The following is a 21,115-nucleotide window of genomic DNA, read 5'->3' as shown; positions in this document are numbered from 1 at the left end:
CATCAAGGGCCAGAAATCCATCTTGGAGAGCAAGCCAAGGATGGAGAGCTCGGATTGATGAAGAGTGATGACCAAGGAAGGACTAGAGGTAATTGCATGTTGGTTATTGCATGGTTATCTCTTCTCTCTCTGTGTGGCCGAACCGGTTTCTTGAAGGAAGAAGAAGTTGGCTTGGGTTTTTGGCTTCAAGTGTGGAGGCTTCTCTCTTATATAAAAAATGGGGAACAGCCACTGGTTGGAGCAAGGAGTTAGAAGTAAGCAGTGAGAGTGCAAGGCACAGGATTTTCAAAGCTACCTAAGCTTACAGATTTTCTTCTCCTTCAACGTATTATGTTTAGTATTTTTCTGTTTAATTTTGTCATGTCTTGAGTCTCATGGAAAAAAGGCAAACAGTGAGGTTTGTATGAAAAAGCCATAGAGCGAAAAAAGGCAGAGAGTGCAAAATTAAAAGAAAAAGCCATAGATGTCTTAGAGTTCCTTTGTTCATCTATGTTGTGTTTCATGATTCTGTGGGAATCCCTTGTAAGTTGGGTTAGCACTTTACAGTTTGTAATCTGGAAGATTATAGTGAAATTCCATCATGTTTGTGATGGAGACTGGATGTAGGCTGCACTGCACTTAGCAGCTGAACCAGGATATATATGGGTGTAATCTTCTTTCTCTCCTACTCCATTTCTGTTTTCTACTGCACAGGAGTAAAAACTAAAAATGTCTCGTGCCAAGTGACGAGACAAAATGAAAAAGTCTCGTGGCTAGGGACGAGCTAAAAACAGAGAAGTCTCCTCTAAGTCCAGCAAGTGTTAGCAAGCAAAAAGGGGCTAAGATTCAACCCCCTTTCTCTTAGCCACTAAAACCATCATTTTGTTTTCTAAAGTTTTTGAGAATGAATGCTTCTATAGGATATATTGGTTTTCTTATTATCTTATACTAAAATTTATTAAAAATTTGATTTAAAAAAATCAGTTTCTTTATTTTTTGAATAAAAATTTATTACGAAGTAAAATGTTTCATTTGAATTTTTTTGAGATCAAAATTAAGTGATTACTACTTTTATAATAGGAGTATTTTTTTTATTGTTCAAGATATCTCTAATTCAATAGGTTAAAAATTAATTTATTATAAATCTAAACTTTATTTAAAAATTTACAATTGGTCAATGAATTATTATATACACAAGATATCTATTTAAGTAGATGAGTAAATTAATCAACTTAACCAACTTAAATTAATTCATAGTAATAGTATTTGATTCTTTCTTTCTTATTTATCAAATATTTAAGCAACAGTATTAGTTCCTATTACTTTTTGTCTCAACATAGAAACATAATAATAATTATTAATCGTATTAATTAAGTTTTCATACGAAAATAATTACAATTTATCTCTTTATGTAATCTTTTATTATTAATATGACTTTTTTTTATTATGAGATAGAAATTAATATAAAATAGGAGTATCACTTTTAAAATTAAAAATTAATCTAAAGACAATATTCTTAAATTAAAAACAAAGAATAATAAATAATTTTTTTAAACATTTTTGTAAATTAAGAGTATAAATTTATGTGTCAAAAAGTGAGAGATGCAATGTGCAAATGAGAAATATTAGGATTATCAGAATTTATTATTTAAATAATACTACATATCTAAGTCTTTTTATGAATCAAGTCTAATCAAATTAAACAATAAGATTTAAAATAATACTAGTCATAACTATTTTTTATTATGTTAAACTAATTTAGTTAGACTTGATTAACAAAAAAACTTAAATGTGTAGTATTATTTTTATTATTTTTGACTATCATTTAACCATTAACTTAACTCGTTTAGTTTAGTTTTTTTTTTTTATCTAATAATCTAATAGCATATTTTATCACATATTTTTATATTTTTAAACATTAATCGTTAATTAATAACACAAAATAAAAAATTCTTATTGTTCTTTAGCATTTTTTGTTGCAAATATTTGATACAAAAATAGCAACAAAGAAATAACTTTTGCAGGTACACTTTCTCTCAAAATGTGGCAACTTCTATTAGCTATGAAATAACGAAAACAGAGTACATAAGGTCGAACCAAAAAGAGGTTAATTTTACTCAGTATTTGATCCAACCATCAATATATATAGCAAGATGAATATGACGAGAGTCATGGTTGCATTGGGATATAAGTTAATAACAAATCGGTAATTTTCACAATCAAAATATACAATAAGAAGAACACTCAAGTTTTCAGAGTTCTCAACTTCTCATACAATTTTTTTTATGATTGGACTAGCTAGGGTTAGCCACAAACCTAACAGTAATACGAAGAACGACTCATCAAATTTATAATAAAACAACAGAGTTTCCATTGTTCCCGCTATGTTTTGCTTCTTCAATCTTCATATGTGCTTGGAGAGTGGCAAAGCAAAAGAATAAGTGATTGTTGAAGAAACCTCTTTCTATTAAAGAATAAAAAATAACAAACATATGAAAAATGAGTAAAAGAAGGATAATTACCTCAAGGAAGATGGTTCTGTAAAGTGTGTCTGGTTGGCCTCACTTAAAGGCCAATATTTGCGAGATTAATTTCTTTGCTTTTGGCTTCTAGATTCTCCTTTTCCTCCTCATCAGTTACATACCAATTGTAAGGAAGCTGGATTTTAGGCCCAATGCTACTGTTGTTGCTTTCAGGCACTTCCTCAATAACCAACCCATGATCTTGAAGTAGGATTTCAGACGGATACACAAACATGGAGGATTCCAGCTGATATTGTGATTTTCTTTGAATTATTTCTATATCTTGCTTGAATACCATGCGCAGTCCCCATTTCCTCATCTCAATGCCTGGGCAGGCTTTAAATGTGATATTGGCTCCTGTTTTCACAAAATGGCAGTGTGGCCGAGAAATATAGATAATCCAGACATGTTCTAAGTTTTGGGTCTTAGGAGGTTGGGACCCACCTTTGAAGTCTAAACGACATGGCATACAGAAGGTTTCTTCTGCCTGTTCACTTTCAAAAGAAAGATAAAATGGACTCGCCAATGATGTGGACAACCGGTTATGAGAAGAACCAGTAATCGCTGAAGGATCGGTTACACAAAATGCTACACAAAAGGTAAAGCCTATCCAATTGTCATCTATATTATTAGAGTCCACTATCCTTATTGTTAATCCACCCACAAATAAACGATTGAACCACCATGGAAAACTACTCTCGGGTATAACAATGTCAAAGCCACACCTGAAATGACAAGGTTGCTGGTACCAGAGAAATACACAGATATATCAGTGAGATCTCTCAACAAAAGATTTTTTCTTTTTCCTTTTCCAAAAAGAACGTATCAATGAGATAGATATTGTTTGGAGATGAGATAAACTTAGGCATAATATATAATTTCGGAAGTATTAATAGACTTAGCATAGCATATAATTTCGCACCTTAATTAATCTTGTTAGCCAGACAAATGCCCAATTTAGACAACACTGTATATCAACTATGGGAGAATAAAGCATATATAGTCCTGAACCCTGATTCCTTGATCCAGATATTGTTTTAAAATATCGTCCTCCTGATGAGTTATCGACAAATGGGAGTGTAGGCAATGAAGAAAGATTAAAGCAATGCTCCAAGTTCAAATATGCTAGGCTGGAAAGACTCTCAATGGTACTGGGTAAACTATTGAATTTGTTACCCTGTAAATTCAGTCTTTCTAACCCCTTTAATTCTCCGATATCAACAGGGACTTTCCCTAGATTGCAAAAGCCAAGATCTAAAAATGTCAAAGCTTTCGAAATCCGAGGAGAAATGATGGACCTGCCAAGAGTTTGATGAAGTTTGGATCTTTCATATTTGTTCAAAATAAACTGAAGTTTCCAAAGGTTTGAGCACCCCTGAAAATCTAGAGTTTGAAGAGATGTCATCCAACTGATATCATTGGGTCCCTCCTTCAGCCCTAGACAACTTCTCAAACTCAAAGATCTAAGTTTTCCAAGGGCCCAGAGAGATTCATGCAATTTAGCCAAACTTGTACATTGTTCAAGATCAAGATATTCTAGATTTAAGAGCCCTGAAAAATCTGGCGTAGTTTTCAATTTTGTACAGCCTGAGAGATGTAGAACTATGAGAGAACTTAACTTGCATTCATCACCGCCAAAGTAGAGGGTAACCAAACTACTACAATCCCGCAAATTCAAGTAGACAAGTCGTGCAAGAAGGCCAATTGAAGGGTGAACATGTTGTAGGTTTGTGCATCCTGAAAAATTTAATCGCTTAAGACTTGTGCACCATTCAAAATTTGGCGTTTCCATAAGCTTTTTCGAGTTGCTCAAATCTAATATTGTCAGGCGAAAAAATGTCTGTGAAATAGAACAACGATCAGCAAGTCAGTTTGTTAAATCAAAGCTTTAAAATCTCCACCAGCGAGTCAGTTTTCTACCAAAAATTTTGATTTTTCTAAGGGAGAAAGAAAAACTTTCGACCATCAATATACAATAAGGCTTAAAATACTATACTATTTTCTTGTCATAATCGCATTAGTTTAAATGAAACTTTGGTGGGTGATTAGAAAAAAATTGCTTATAAGGAAGTATTTTTTACAAATTAAAATATATTTTGAAAATAAAATTTGGTTACATTTAGTCATGTAGGACAATGAAACTTGGTTACATTTACCCACTTAGGACAATGAAATTTGAACTTCTAAAAATCTAGAGTAATTTAATATTAATATTTTAATTATTCTAGTGCGAAAGTTTAATTATTCTGCTGTAAAATTTTAATTATTTTGTAGTTTATTATTCTAATAAACATGTGGAAAACATATATAAATATACACAACTACATGATAGTGGATTTCTAATATTCAGAAAATATTTTTGGAAAACAAGACGTTGAAAAATGCTTTTGACATTGTTCATAAACCTGATTGGAATAAAAAATATTCTTACGTTTCAAATATAACGATTTACTACCATTTCAAAAGAAAGGATTAGTTTTAAACTGAAAAATAGATCACACACTGACACACGGGTTTTTTAATCTATAACAAATAATTCGTTTTGTATTCAGTAAATAAAATATATCATGTACTTATATTAATATTTTTTTAAAAATTGAGTACTTTAAAAAGAAATTAAAAAAATATTTTTTAAAGTTAATTTTTTTATTAAAATTAAAAAATATAGTATAATCTTATGTATTAATAAAGATTTAAATTTATTTTAATATTTATATCTATTATGATTTTTTTAAAATTTTAATAATTATTTTACTAAATTTAATCATTATTATTTATACTTATTAAAAATATTTTTTAGTTTAATTTATTAAACATACATATTACAATTTTTTAAAAAAATTATCTTTTAAAATCTAACTTTAATAAGCTACCTTCAAAAAATAATACTTTTATCAATCCTGCCCTTAGCATAAGAAAATAGAACGATAAGTTTTTTTTTTTTTTTTTTTTTTTTTTTTTTTTTTTTTTTTTTTTTTTTTTTTTTCAACCAAAGTATCAACCATTAAATATAGTATTTAATTTGTCATTGACTTGTAAAGGTGAAATAAGTCAAATAACTGGTCCAAAATTTAAAATTTCTTCCCATCTAAAATAAAATTCAAAAGTTTCAACCTTTGATTAAAAGGAAAGATGAGTCCTTTTGGGCAATTAAATCCCACCTATAAAAAGCCTATTCCATTTTTTTTGTTAGCATTTTATAATCATGCCACCTCATGACCTAAAGTAAATTTTGATATAAGTTTTAACGGTTATTAGATATTTTAGAAATATTGTTATTTCATAATTTGAATCATTAATTTTATTAAAATATAATATATATAATTATTTAACGATTAAATTTATTAAAACATTAATATTTCTAGAATACTTGGTCATTTTTCTATAAGTTTAAATATTAGGAGAGCGATATTATCAATTTTTTAGAATTCTTTAAATTATTCTTTATATTTATTATTTTATTTTTTATAGTGATAAAAAAAATTTTATTATGAGAATATCATATGAGTTTATTTGGGTGAATTTCTATTAAAAGATTTTTTTAATTTTTCAAATGATCCTTTTTAAAAAAAATTTAAAAGAATAAAAGTAATTTTATGTTTAGATATCTTATGTAAATAAAGGTATCTTTATATCTGATAATTATATTTGGGTACAATAATATAAAAATATTTTTTATTTTTTTATTATGTTAAAATATTTTTTAAGTAAAAATTATTTTAAAAATAAATATAAATTGTAACTTATAAAAAAATATATTTTTATTTTTTTAGTATTTTTACTTTTACTACTAAAATATTGTCAAATATAAAATAAAAAATATCTTTTTATTAAAAAAAATATTTTTCTAATAATTTAATAGTATTCAAACAAACTCAATATAAAAGTGACATTATCAATTAGAAAATAACAATATATTTATTTCCTAAATCCTATTAAATTAAATAATTGCCTAATATAAAATTATAAATAATTTGCATTGTACATGTTTAGGGACTTACATATAAAACTGAATTTTTAAAATTCGAAAAATAAAATTTGAATCTACGTTTTATTATTATTTTCTTTCGTTAATTAATAATACTTTAATTCTGCAATTGTGTCTTATGCAGGAAAAAAGAGAAAGAAAGAAAAAGACAAGAAAATCATTGTAGTAATTAATAGTTTAATACCTTGCGGCCTTCCCATAGGCTTTGGATACTGCTACCAGACAAATTCATTTCAACGAGACTTTCTGAAGGGTGAAACACTGATGGCAAAGAAGGAAAAGGGTAACCATGCCATGAAAGATACTTCAGACAACTAGAAAGACATTTGAGTTTACTTTCTGAAGGGTGAAACAGTGATGGCAAAGAAGGGAAAGGGTAACCATGCGATGAAAGATAATGCAAAATACAACTAGAAAGAGATTTGAGTCTACTTTCTGAATGGTAGTTCTTTTGATGTACAATGAGCAGCTTGAGATCCTTCATTTTGGACAACCCTTCAACCATCTGATTGCAATCGCTGATATCCTCTTTTATATCAACCACTACGGCTTTAATCTCATTTGTTCCCTGACAAACATGAATTTTTAGTAAACAACAACGGAAGTACTATAAAAATGTTTAATTTTGTAGTTTTGACAAATTTGCACACAAGTATCTCTGTACTTTAAAATTTGAAATGGCATTTCTATATATAATAAAAAGATTTAATTTGGTTCCTCTTTACAATTGTATTAAGATGATTAATATCTTTAGAATATTTTATTTCAAGATTCAAAAAATAAATATTCTAAAAATATTAATTTTTTAAACAATCCCACTCTGTAACTAACAAATATTTTTAAACTGCACTCTAGTTATTTAAAATTGACTGGTTAGGAGTTGTTTTTCTATAGTTTTTTTTTAATTAACAAGTAAGTACTTAATTAAAAATAAATTTATGATATAAAAGTCTAATTGCAAAACAGCAAGAATTTAATTGAAAATTTAACAAAAGTATAAAAAGTTTCAAAGTAATTAAACAGGAAAAAAAAAAAAAAACCGGATCATCGGCATATATATGTGTTCAATCACTTAGAAACGTGAAAATTAAAATTTTCTCATGAAACTAAAGGTGACTCATTACCGTTTCTGACATCAAGACATGATGGAAATCCTTGTAACTCCATAATCTACTCCATGATCCAGGTTCTTGAGGATATTTCTCCCGAACAATTTTCTTTCCCAACTCTTGCAGCATTTCGTGCATATGAATTTCTTGGTTTCTAATGGTTATGAGTGATTTCTCCGCAATAACTGAAATTCCAATATGAGGATATAATCCAAGAGAATCTAGTATTCGCTTTACATAATCCTCCCTCTCCCCTCTGAAAAAACAAGCAATGTGCAGAAATATTTCTTTCTCCTCAAATTTTAACCCCTCATAACTTATCCGAAGCACATTTGCAATTTCGTCTTCTAGATTATTCCTTAATCTATCCAAAGCATCTTTCCATTGGGTAGCATTGCGGGAACACAAGAAAGAACCCAGCACTCTAATTGTCAGTGGATGTCTTTGAGCGTATTTAAGTACTTCAGGAATCAGCTCCTCACAATTGTTACTTGGACCCTCTCTCTTGAAGGCTTTTCTACTAAACAGCTCATGAGCTTCTTTATCACTCAACAGGGGAACATTGTGAACTTCATCGGCTCCATACGCTTTTAAAATATGCTCATCCCTGGTGGTTATTATCATTCTACTCCCTTCACAAAGTAATTTAGGATTGATAGCCAACTCTTCTAATTGCTTTAGGTGATCAACATTGTCCAACACAACAAGGATCTTTATACTGTGTAGCCTATTTATTATAATCCCAGATATCTCAGAAGGACTGTAAGTATCTAATCTTTTTACCTCCAAAGCTTCGTGAAGAATTTGTTTTTGTATGGCCATAGCACCACCATCCTTGTAAAGTTTGCTCACATTCTCAACAAAACAAGAAGCATCAAATTGATAAGAGATTCTATCATATAAGGCTGTAGCATGAGTTGTCTTTCCTACACCGCCCATCCCCCATAATCCTAAAACTCGAAAGCCATCATCTTCTGATCTTAACTTGAGAAGCTTTTCCAATTCTTCCACACGAGGTTGCATCCCAATCAAGTCATCAGCAAACCCAGAGAATTTATGATTCAATGTTTTCACTATTTTCTGAACAATATTTTCAACCTCTTTGAACTCTGGCCTGAAAGAGAAACAAGAATATAATACTGATGAGAAGTAAGAACGAACGGAACTAATTTAAATTTAGTGGAACTTTTATTGGCAAATTAGATTTCTAGCCTATCCAAACTTGATCGATTAATAAGTACGTGCACAACCATGGAAAAGAAAAATTAATAAGAATGGATTGTGTGGTAGTATACGTACTTATTTCTAACATCCCAACCAACAGAATTTGCCAAAGTCGTCATAGCACTCTTCCAGCGACGGACCTTAGCTAGCTGTTGTCTCCGTGAATGGGAAATAAAAGCATCGTGGTACACACCGTTCTGTTTGCGCACATGAGAAGGATCCACATCATAGAAAACGGGCAAGATAGCTTGATTGAACTCTCTCTGGCAGTCAACAATAGCAGCCATTTCGTCTAAACACCAAGTGGAGGTGGGGTACTCCTTTGAGAAGACAACAATGGAAACCCGTGAATCCCTAATTGCCTGCATGAGCTGAGATGAAATGGGTTGACCTTGCTCCAGCGTCTTGTCATCCTTGAAGGTGAAGATGCCTTTTCGGATGAGGTGATTGTAGAGATGATCAACGAAGGTATTGCGGGTGTCGGCACCTCTGAAACTGATGAACACATCGTATTTGCAAATTCGCCGAGGTGGTTTGGTGCTGATTCTTTCCATCGGATGTGAGGTTCACTGGGCAATGAAGCAAGCAGTGATGGAGAAATGATAGCGCTTTAGATTAGAGCAAGAGATGTAAAAAACAATGCAAATGAATGAAAATAGCGACAGGTTACTTTTGAGCAAGTCAATTGGGTTGACTTTGTGAATGTCGCCTAAACATTGAAATGTAAACAACACAAGAATTGGGGAAAGGCCCTTGGCCAGCTCTTGCCTTCTTGGATTGAAAATTGGAACGCATGCACCATGCATTAAGCGTTCTTAATGACCACTCCTTGAACAAATCGAATATGCAAATCAATACAAAACAATACAGTGTACGAACAAGAATTTTATAGGAAAACAAAATACTTTTTTTTATTGGTAGATGTGAATTATAAGAGGGTGTTTATGCGTCGAGTAAAATTGAATTTGTCTTGATTCAAATTCGATCCTAAATATACATTGAGTTTATTTTTTAAACTCTAATCCGTCTCGAGACCGATGAAACTTAAATATTTTCGGGTCACAACTATATTAGGACCAAACCGGATGAAAACCAGGTCTTCAAAGTTTTAACAATAATTAACCAACTTGAGTTGGTCGAGTGGTCAGCTCACTCTTCCGCTTAAAGCAGACCCTTAAATGGAGCTTAGATCCGTGACGGATTAGTTTTTGACCTGTTGGGTTAGGGGATACCGTGGGCAACCAAAAAAAAAGTTTTAACAATAATTTATAAAAAAAACTTATTTATAAAGAAATTTATTTATGATCCACTTATTTATAAAGAAGAAATTTGTTATCAAAAGGTTGATATCCATATTTGAACTTGAATTTGTCCATAAATTCTAATTTGATGCTTCTTTGATCTATTTTCTAATTCAACTAATGTGATTAAAAATAAAACAATAAGCTTATAATTAATATAACATAATATTGAAATTAATTCAAAACATATATATCTTTTTTAGTTTCTTTAGGGTGCACATGAATCGGGAGAAGCCGGGTTCGCCTTGACCAGGACCCGACCTGAAATAATGATTGGGTCTATTTTTGAGATTCTTATCCAACCCTAAACCCGGTGAAATCACATCAAATTAATCTCTAAAATATTCGGGTCGGGCCGAATCTTTGGACCGGATCGGATCATGAACACCTTTAATTATAAGATTTGATTTTATATATTATAAAAAGATTATATTTATTTAAAATGTAACTTGTACTGCACCCAAGAATCTCGGCCACGTCCGAGATATACCTCGACGCAACAGTCACCTTTCAAAACCGCCTACATACTCGAATCACGGAACTAACGTGCATGCCAGCATATCCGGATTGATCCACTCGCCAAAATCTCGGAACACGCTGGCTGATCAGACTACATGCTAAGCCTATAATTCCGAAGAGGTAAAATTGAGCAGGACACGGCAAAGAAAATACCCTCACTCAATAGAACTGCTCTGCTTACCCTATGCTTCTCATCCCTAACCTCATATACTCGTTTTTAGTTGTGCTTTATTCTGTCACTGACTTGAGTGTCGGAGTCCTTTTTGCAGGTACCACGCTCGGGTTTCGAGTTCATAAGGATAACGTCGGCTCAGGACTAACGTCGGCTCAGGAGCACTCATCGCATCACTAGATCGACGTATAGATCAAGCGCAATATCCTTGCCAGAACATTTGGCGCCCACCGTGGGGCCGACGTTACACTTCTCCCCCGAGAATATATCTATTTTTAAGCTTACCCATATCTGCACATTTCTCTTTCTTCACAGGAATAGGACGATGATGGATCATTCCGAAACTCATCACTCTCCCCAAGCAAATGCCGATCTCCTTGCCGCGAATGCCGCGCTACTAGCAGAAAACCAACGAATGGCCGAACTATTGGCGGCAGTACAAACAAACGGAGATCGAAAGGAGCATAGCAAAAAGACGAATTCCGAGCAGAACAAAGAGCATCAGTCAGAATCCAATGCTAAAACAGCAGAAACTCCCCCCAAGAATGGGAGGAGACGAGCTAATCCATTCTCCGAAGAGATAATGAACTACAAAATGCCCCTGAATTTCACACTCCCGATGACCCTGACTCAACAGCGATTGCGACCCCATCTTATGCCGCTCATTCCCTACTTTCTTGGATGGAGCCGCCCTACTATGGTTCTCTAATTTGCCTGCAGGATCCATAACTAGCTTCGACGAGTTCGCCAAGATATTTATCAATCACTTCGCAGCATCAAAAATATACGTCAGAGACTCGGACTACCTCAGTACAATCAAGCAGGGCCCTCATGAAAGCCTCAAAGAATACCTGACGCGTTTCACTACGGCAGCCATAGAAATTCCCGATTTAAACCCAGAAGTACAACTGCATGCTATCAAAAGTGAGCTCCAACCAGGGAAGTTCCAAGAAGCCATAACTATGGCCAAGCAGAAGACCCTGGAAGAGTTCTGAGACAAAGCTACGGGACAAACTGAAATAGAAGAACTCCGTGAAACGCGAAGAAACGAGAGGCCGACTTCGCGAAAAGACGAGGAAAAGTCGAACAGATCCAATGCCAAATAACATAGAAAATCTTTTAAACTAACCCCAAAGTTTGATTCATATACCAGGTTCAACACAAGGAGGGAAGACATTATAAAGGACATACTTTAACACAGACTGATCAGGCCGCTAGTCAAGGCTGGAACGTACCAGGACCAGAAGTATGTGGACAAAGGGAAGCATTGCGCTTTCCACCAGAAGTTCGATCACACTACAGACGAGTGCGTAGCTGCTAAGGATTTGCTGGAAAGACTGGCACGACAGGGACTATTAGACAAGTACATCGGCTCCAGGGGTCAGAAGGACGTAGATACAAGTAAACCGAAGCATAATTCGGACCGCAGAGACAAGGGATCGTGGCGAGACCCAGTCGAAACCCCAACCACCAAAGGAGTCATAAACTACATCTCAGGAGGATTTGCAGGGGGAGGAATGACGAGAACAGCAAGGAAACGGAGTTACAGAACCATGATGGCGATGGAAGGAACTCAACAAAACTCCCCAGCACCAACCTCCTCAGCCGCCATCAACTTCAGTTCTAGTGACTTCAAATCAAGAGCGCCAAACCTAGATGACCCAGTCGTAATTTCGGTGAGCATGGGACCATTAACCGTGAAAAAGGTGCTGCTCGATCCAGGAAGCAGCGCCGATGTCCTGTTCTATTCCACATTCAAGAAGATGCAACTGAGCGACAATTCACTACAACCATCAGGAGGCGAGCTGGCAGGCTTTTCGGGCGAGAGAGTCCCTATATCCGGCTACATCTGGATGAGAACAACATTAGGAGAACCACCAAACTCTAAGACCCTGGACATCCAATTTCTAGTGGTCGACTGCGCCAGCCCTTACAACATCATCTTAGGTCGCCCCTCCCTAAACTCCTTCGGAGCCATCGTCTCTACCATCCACTTGTGCGTCAAATTTTCTTTGCAGGATAACACAGTATCAACGGTTCATGCTGATCACAGGGAGGCCAGGCAGTGCTACAATGCGAGTTTGCTGAAGACCGCAAAAGAGACAATCCCGAGGATAAACTCGGTATATAACTCGGAACATATCCCAAGACTAACTGACATGGATCCAAAAGACAACCACGACCGACCTTTCCCAACAGACAATCTGGAAAAGGTATAATTACATACAGATAATCAATATACTAACGTTGGATCAGCTTTTCTGCAGGGAGAAAGCAACATTTGGAGAACATCCTGAAAGACAATACTGACCTTTTCACCTGGACGCCGGCCGACATGCCTGGGATCGACCCGAACTTCATCTGCCACAAGCTGGCAATCAACCCAAGTGCCCGACCCATACGTCAAAAAAAAAAAAGAAATTTGGGAACCGAAAGAAGAAGCACAGCAGCAATAGAAACACAAAAACTTCTCGATGCAGGTTGATGAGCGGATAATTTATACGCTTTTTGGCATTGTTTTTAGTATGTTTTTAGTAGAATCTAGTTACTTTTAGGGATGTTTTCATTAGTTTTTATGTTAAATTCACATTTCTGGACTTTACTATGAGTTTGTGTATTTTTCTGTGATTTCAGGTATTTTTTGGCTGAAATTGAGGGACTTGAGCAAAAATCAGATTCAGAGGTTGAAGAAGGACTGCTAATGCTGTTGGATTCTGACCTCCCTGCACTCAAAATAGATTTTCTGGAGCTACAGAACTCAAAATAGCGCGCTTCCAATTGCATTGGAAAGTAGACATCCAGGGCTTTCCAGCAATATATAATAGTCCATACTTTGCTCAAGTTTAGATGACGCAAACTGGCGTTCAACGCCAGCTCTCTGCCCAATTCTGGCGTCCAGTGCCAGAAACAAGTTACAAAGTGGAGTTCAACGCCCAAACTGGCACAAAAGATGGCGTTCAACTCCAAGAAGGACCTCTACACGTGCAACACTCAAGCTCAGCCCAAGCACACACCAAGTGGGCCCCGGAAGTGGATTTATGCATTAATTACTTACTTCTGTAAACCCTAGTGACTAGTTTATTATAAATAGAACTTTTTATCATTGTATTTGACAGTCTTGGTTACCACGGTTCCCCTCTGGGGCCGAGACCAATGAACTCCATTATCACTTATGTATTCTCAACGGTAGAGTTTCTACACTCCATAGATTAAGGTGTGGAGCTCTGCTGTTCCTCAAAGATTAATGCAAAGTACTACTGTTTTCTATTCAATTCATCTTATTTCGCTTCTAAGATATTCATTCGCACTTCAACCTGAATGTGATGAGCGTGACAATCATCATCATTCCCTATGAACGTGTGCCTGACAACCACTTCCGTTCTACATTAGATTGAATGAGTATCTCTTAGATCTCTTAATCAGAATCTTCGTGGTATAAGCTAGATTGATGGCGGCATTCATGAGAGTCCGGAAAGTCTAAACCTTGTCCGTGGTATCCCGAGTAGGACTCCGGGATTGAATGACTGTGACGAACTCCAAATTCACGAGTGCTGGGCGTAGTGACAGACGCAAAAGGATAGTAAATCCTATTCCAGTATGATCGAGAACCTCCAAGATGATTAGCCATGCAGTGACAGCGCATCGGACCATTTTTCACAGAGAGGAATATGATGTAACCAACGACAAGGGTGATGCCTCCAGACGATTAGCCGTGCTGTGATAGAGCATTTGGACCATTTTCCCGAGAGAGATCGAAAGTAGCCATTGGCACCGGTGACATCCTTACATAAAGCCAGCCATAGAGAGGAGTAAGACTGATTGGATGAAGACACCAGGAAAGCAGAGGTTCAGAGGAACGATTGCATCTCCATACGCTTATCTGAAATTCTCACCAATGATTTACATAAGTATTTCTATCCTTCTTTTATTAATTAATTTCGAAAACCCCATTACTATCTTATATCTGCCTGACTGAGATTTACAAGGTGACCATAGCTTGCTTCATACCAACAATCTCCGTGGGATTCGACCCTTACTCACGTAAGGTATTACTTGGACGACCCAGTGCACTTGCTGGTCAGTTGTGCGAAGTTGTGAACCATGGTATTGGCATCATGTTTTTGGCGCCATCACCAGGGAAAGAAAGAGCAATGAATTTTACATAATCAAAGTGTAATCACAATTTCTGCACACCACAGGTTTCATCAGAGAAGTTCGATTCTCTTCATGGCTGGCCAATGTAGTTATGGTGAAGAAGAATACACGAAGCTGGCGAATGTGTGTGGATTTCACAGATCTGAGCAAAGCCTGCCCAAAGGACTCGTACCCTCTGCCGAACATCGACAGACTTGTAGATGATACCTCAGGATACAAAGTACTAAACTTTATGGACGCCTATTCAGGATATAATCAGATCCAAATGCACCCGGACGACGAGGATAAAACAACATTCATAACCAACCAAGGTAATTTCTGTTATAAAGTAATGCCCTTTGGACTGAAAATGCAGGTGCCACTTATCAAAGACTAATGGACAAGGTATTCAAAGACCAAATCGGAAAAAATATTGAGATATATGTCGATGACATGGTCGTCAAATCCAGCTCTGAAGAACAGCACGAAGCTGACCTAAAAGAAGTTTTCCACCAGATACGAACACATAACATGAGGCTCAACCCCGAGAAATGCGCGTTTGGAGTAAAACAAGGAAAGTTCCTTGGGTTTCTGTTAACAAACCGAGGTATAGAAGCTAACCTAGATAAGTGCCAAGCCATATTAAACATGCAATCACCAACAACAATCAAAGAGGTGCAACGACTAACAGGGCGCCTAGCCGCCTTATCAAGATTCTTACCAGCTGCAGTAACAAGATCCTATCATTTCTTCAAAACAATAAATAAATCGGAAAAATTCACATGGACGACTGACTGCAAGAAAGCATTTTCCGAATTCAAGCAAATACTAGCATCGCCGCCCATATTACAGAAGCCAGAACAAGGTAAACCACTACTACTTTTCCTTTCAATTTCAGCTAACACCATCAGTTCTGTGCTCATAACAGAAACAGGGAATGATCAACACCCAGTATATTTCGTGAGTAGAGTCCTACAGGACGCCGAGCTAAGATATCCAACAATAGAGAAACTAGCACTCGGTTTGGTGGTCACGGCCCGACGTCTGAGACATTACTTTCAGACACACCCAATCATAGTACGCACAGGACACCCTCTGCGACAAATACATTCAAAACCGGACCTGGCAGGACGGATGACGAAATGGGCAATTGAGCTCTCTGAATTTGATATATCATACCAGTCAAGAGGATCGCCTAAAGCTCAGGCATTAGCCGATTTTGTAGCCGAATTCACATACAAAGACGAACAGAACAAAAAGTGGGAATTATATGTGGACGGCGCGTCAAATGAAAACGGATGCGGAGCAGGGATCCTCTTAAAGGACGATGAAGGAGTCCAGACCGAGCAATCAATCAAATTCCTCTTCCAAGCAACAAACAATCAAGCCGAATACGAAGCTTTACTGGCAGATTACGACTGGCTAAGGAAGTGGGAATCTCTTTTCTAACAGTACACTGTGACTCACTGCTAGTGGTACAACAGGTAAGTGGCCAATTTCAGGTACGAGATACACTCTTAGAGAGATACTTAACCTCGGTCAAAACCTTAATAAAGTCTTTTCAAAAATTTGAAATATTGCACATACCTAGAGATCAAAACTACAGAGCCGATATTCTATCAAAACTAGCCACATATAGATTAACCGAACAAACAGAAAAGCTCCACCATATTATGCTAACGGAAGCTAGCCTAGATACAAAATCTGTTCTTAGCATATCACAGGAGGAAGAAGACTGGAGAAATGTATTCGTCAACTACATAAAAGACGGAGACATACCAGAAGGTGAGGAACCGAGGTCATTCAGACACAAAGCAGCTCAGTATACTCTGCTGGGAGCCGAGCTATACAAACGAGGAATTTCCAGACCCCTTCTGAAATGTCTCGGGCCAGCAGAAGCAGAAACTATCTTAAACGAACTACACGACGGAATCTGCGGAAATCACACAGGAAGTAGAAGCTTAGTCACAAGAACCCTACGGGCCGGTTACTACTGGCCAACAATGAAAAAGGATTGCAACAACAAAGTACAACGCTGCGATGCATGCCAACGGTGCGCACCACTCATCCACAACCCGACCGAGCTACTGCATGCATCAAACATCAGCTGGCCATTCCATAAGTGGGTGAAGGATATACTCGGCTCATTCCCTACCGCGACGGGACAGGTAAAATTTTTACTTGTAGCCATCGACTACTTTACAAAGTGGGTTGAAGCACAGCCCCTTGCAAAGATCACAGCCGAAAAGGTACAAAATTTCATTTGGAAGTCGATAATATGCAGATTCGGTTTACCTAGGGAAATCATATCAGATAATGGCATGCAATTCACTGATAGGAAAATTGTATCAGATCTAACAGATTTACATATTAAACATCATTTTTCCTCTGTCGAGCACCCGCAAACCAACGGGCTCGCAGAAGCTGCTAACAAAGTTATCTTGCAGGCATTAAAAAAGAAATTAACAGATGCTAAAGGGCGGTGGGCTGAAATACGGAAACCGCCAGGTCATGGAAAGTTAGCCGCGAATTGGGAGGGTCCCTTTCGAATTTCTAAAGTCATCGGCAAGGGAGTGTATTGCCTGGAAACGATAGAAGGGACACCCCTCCCCAACACTTGGAACATTTCGTCCCTGAAAATGTATTACAGTTAAATTCTCTTTGCAAATGTGAGTTGGCCAGGTACTTTTTTCCTGATCACGAGGTTTTTCTCTAAGGAGGGTTTACTCGGACAGGTTTTAACGAGGCCGACCATCTCATATACCAAGCAGTTCAATTTTGCAATCCATACAAAGCTTCCATGCATATCAAATTAAAAAAAATCGACCTCTTAGGGCCGAAAACGTCGATGAAATATTCAATATTCACAAAAGTAACAGCATAAGAACTAAACAATTGTTCACAAAACATACAAACACCGACAAAACAAAGTCGGAAGCAGAAGTTCAAAATATTCTAACATAAATAGCAATAAACTTCCATCAAGGATGAGGAACACTCTCATCCTGGTCTTCGACACCTTCATCGTTGGCAAGCTGACCATTAACTACAATCTTTGCAACATTCAACTTTCCGACGTCAAAATCGGGGGCGAACAATAAAACCTGGCTGACAGCACGATCAAATCCGCCCAAGAACATGTCCATCTTCTCCTCCTCAAGCTCGTTCAGACGAGCAGCCATCTCACCTTTAACTTTATCATTCTCCTTAAAATCAGCCTGGAGCATCCTGATTTGCTCCTGAAGACGTCCAACTTCGTCTTCCTTCTCTTTCTTTAACAACTTGATCTGTTTCCTCAGGTCTTCCACTTCATCTTCCCTTTCTTTCACCTTAGCGGTGACATCACTTACGGCTTTCTCCCTTTCTTTTAACAAACGCTCGGAGGAGGCAGCTCTTTCAATTAGAGCCTGCTGCTCCGAACCTAACAGCTCCGTAGTACGGCCAACACAAAGAAGCCGAGAAGCAACAATCTACACAAAGCAGAATACTTTCAGCACACTTACAAATAAACAAAAACAGAAACGACATAAACAGAAACACATACCTGGATAAATTTGCCCATCCCCTCCAAACCCACACGACGAGTAAGTGCCATATCCATAGAAAACTGGGAAACACGATCAACAAGCTCGGCCAGGGGGAATTGATCACTCCAGAGTGAGTGAGGATTCGCACCAGGCAGGAAACCATGCAGCCGATGCTGTCGGTAAAAAACAGATTTCACAGCAATGTTCTGATCACCTTCGGAAATCACCTCCAGTGAATTTTCTGAGACAGTTTTCCTTTTCTTTGGAGACGGAGGGGCCTGAGCAGTAGAAAAAGCAGCATCCTCAGCAGCCTCCTTCATAACCCCAGATACACTCCCACCCCTCTCACCTTTTTTCTTCAAATAAGCTTGAAACTTGGCCGAATTCAGATTAGGCATCTTACTACCTGAAAACATCAACAAAGTCAGTAAAAACATAGCAACACAATACAAAGACCAGCAAAAACAAAAGTACCTATATACAATTTCAGCCCTTCAAAATCATTTTCTGCATCATATTTCAACAAATCAGGAATGAACAAACACTCCCCAGCAGCGAAATTTTCAATCAGAAATTCCAACAAACAATCCTCTTCTTCACTCATGCCATCAGCCTCGAGAATTTGTAATGGCTCCGAACACCAATACAAAGGGAACTTTTCTATCATTTCTTCGTCAAGGAAAAAGGGATACACGGCCTCCAAGGCACAAATTTTCACAAACATAGACTTGAAATTTTTAAAGGAGGACTTGTAAAGTAAGAAAAGGGAGCGATCAGGGAAACTACTTAGAAATACCCAAAGCCCCTTCCGAACCCCTTTAGACTGAAAGAGAGAAAAGAAAACATTCAGTGAAGGAGCGACATTCAAAAAGTTCATCAAAACTTCAAAAGCACGCAAAAATGCCCACGAATTCGGGTGTAACTGTGAAGGAGCACAGTTAAACTGAATCAACACTTTACACTCAAAATCTGAAAACGGGAATTTCACATGTAGCTCAGATAAACAGGGGATGTACATGTAGAAGTAACCCCAATCCCCCTCTTCTCACAAACCCTATCTTGACCGGAGCAAGGAAGGAACTCGGAACACACATCAGAACCAGGTCTAACAAATCTAGCAGCCACCAAAACCTGAACCGACTCCTGATTACAATAGGAAGAAGCCCGAGTCTTCACATCGTCGTGAACCCAATGATAGGGATTCTCTTTATCCTCCTCAACAACCTTCAACTTTTCTTTTTCTTTTTCTTTAACCATTTTTTCCCCAGAAAAAACAACGAAGCCCGAAAACAAAAACACAACATAGAAAGAAGACAAGAAGACTAACCTCTGGAAGACATGGTCCCTAACTCACAAAGAGCCTTTTTTGCAAATAACTGAAGACTCGTGTGTGAAAACATGCACATTCAATTACAAACCCACTACTTTAGTGGGAATACAATAAAACAATAAGTTACAAGAAGGAAACGGTTGCACTCCAACATCGCTGAATGTGCACAATTAATTACGGCCCAGTTAATAAAGCGACAAAATTTACTTTTTCAAAAAAAAAAAAAACGTCTGAGCTTTTAGCCCAAGCTTGTGCGCTCGTTGAGCTTGGGGGCTTAGCCATTCAACCTCTCTGCGTCGAGGTATATCTTCAACAAAAAAGCTCAACTTGCTACATACACCAAGTCAAGCTTGGGGGCTGTGTACTGCACCCAAGAATCTCGGCCACGTCCGGATATACCTGGATGCAACGGTCACCTTTCAAAATTGCCTACATACTCGAATCACGGAACCAACGTGCATGCCAGCATATCTGGATTGATCCACTCGCCAAAATCTCGGAACACGCTGGCCGATCAGACTACATGCTAAGCCTATAAATCCGAAGAGGTAAAATTGAGCAGGACACGGCAAAGAAAATACCCTCACTCAATAGAATTGCTCTGCTTACCCTATGCTTCTCATCCCTAACCTCATATACTCGTTTTTAGTTGTGCTTTATTCTGTCACTGACTTGAGCGTCGGAGTCCTTTTTGCAGGTACCACGCTCGGATTTCGAGTTCACAAGGATAACGTCGGCTCAGGACTAACGTCGGCTCAAAAGCACTCATCGCATCACCAAACCGACGTATAGATCAAACGCAATATTCTTGCCAGAACATAACTAAACAAACAAATCATACTTTTAATATAAATATCTTTATAAAAAATATTTTTAACATTTTTATTTGAGTATGTACCAAATACATATTATCGTTGTTTTTTTTTCTCTATGTTATAGATAAATGAGTCTTATTACTTTTTGTTGTATTTCTATTATTAATTTTATTTCATTTAAGTTTTTCTCTCAAAAGTCAAATTTAGGATATCAAAAGTTGACTTGAATTCATTTTGTTGGCAAATTTTATTTCTATTATTAACTGTTGGACCAAATAATCTTATTTGTAGTTCTATTCACATATGAATACTTATATATACTTTTTTAAAAGAAATCCTCCTTTGTTTTTTTTTTAAGCTCTAGAATCTATTTTGGAACCATCACTTGAATAAAATTATAGCAAATTTATGATTTCTATTTTAATCTAGATATTTTTTTATCTTTAAATTGAATTGTATTTTTGTTTCAATAGTTTAATGATTTGGCTAGACTCA

General features: G+C 36.6%; 1 protein-coding gene across 1 annotated transcript; it reads right to left on the bottom strand.

Annotated features, from left to right (window-relative positions):
- Positions 1 to 2,268: 2,268 nt before the first annotated feature.
- LOC107610558 (TMV resistance protein N-like) lies at positions 2,269 to 9,625 on the bottom strand. Its single transcript, XM_088497028.1, has 8 exons — positions 9,493 to 9,625; positions 8,898 to 9,391; positions 7,614 to 8,712; positions 6,922 to 7,057; positions 6,674 to 6,828; positions 3,424 to 4,341; positions 2,502 to 3,243; positions 2,269 to 2,381 (listed from the first exon to the last, which is right to left on the bottom strand). Exons 2-7 carry the CDS (start codon positions 9,374 to 9,376, stop codon positions 2,545 to 2,547), a joined length of 3,486 nt encoding a protein of 1,161 aa, XP_088353154.1. The 5' UTR covers positions 9,377 to 9,391; positions 9,493 to 9,625; the 3' UTR covers positions 2,269 to 2,381; positions 2,502 to 2,544.
- Between the last annotated feature and the right edge of the window lie 11,490 nt (positions 9,626 to 21,115).

The sequence above is a fragment of the Arachis ipaensis genome, chromosome B8 (genome assembly GCF_059453495.1).
Source record: "Arachis ipaensis isolate K30076 ecotype BB chromosome B8, ASM5945349v1, whole genome shotgun sequence".
Classification (NCBI taxonomy): Eukaryota; Viridiplantae; Streptophyta; class Magnoliopsida; order Fabales; family Fabaceae; genus Arachis; species Arachis ipaensis.
This window is presented reverse-complemented; position numbering and strand designations above follow the sequence as displayed.

Excerpts from the sequence above, each read along its gene's own strand:
- LOC107610558 (XM_088497028.1), bottom strand. The coding sequence starts at position 9,376 with ATGGAAAGAATCAGCACCAAACCACCTCGGCGAATTTGCAAATACGAT. Across the intron at positions 4,342-6,673 it reads GCCTATGGGAAGGCCGCAAG|ACATTTTTTCGCCTGACAAT; the intron begins GTATTAAACTAT and ends TCTATTTCACAG. Across the intron at positions 3,244-3,423 it reads GGCTAACAAGATTAATTAAG|CAACCTTGTCATTTCAGGTG; the intron begins GTGCGAAATTAT and ends CTCTGGTACCAG.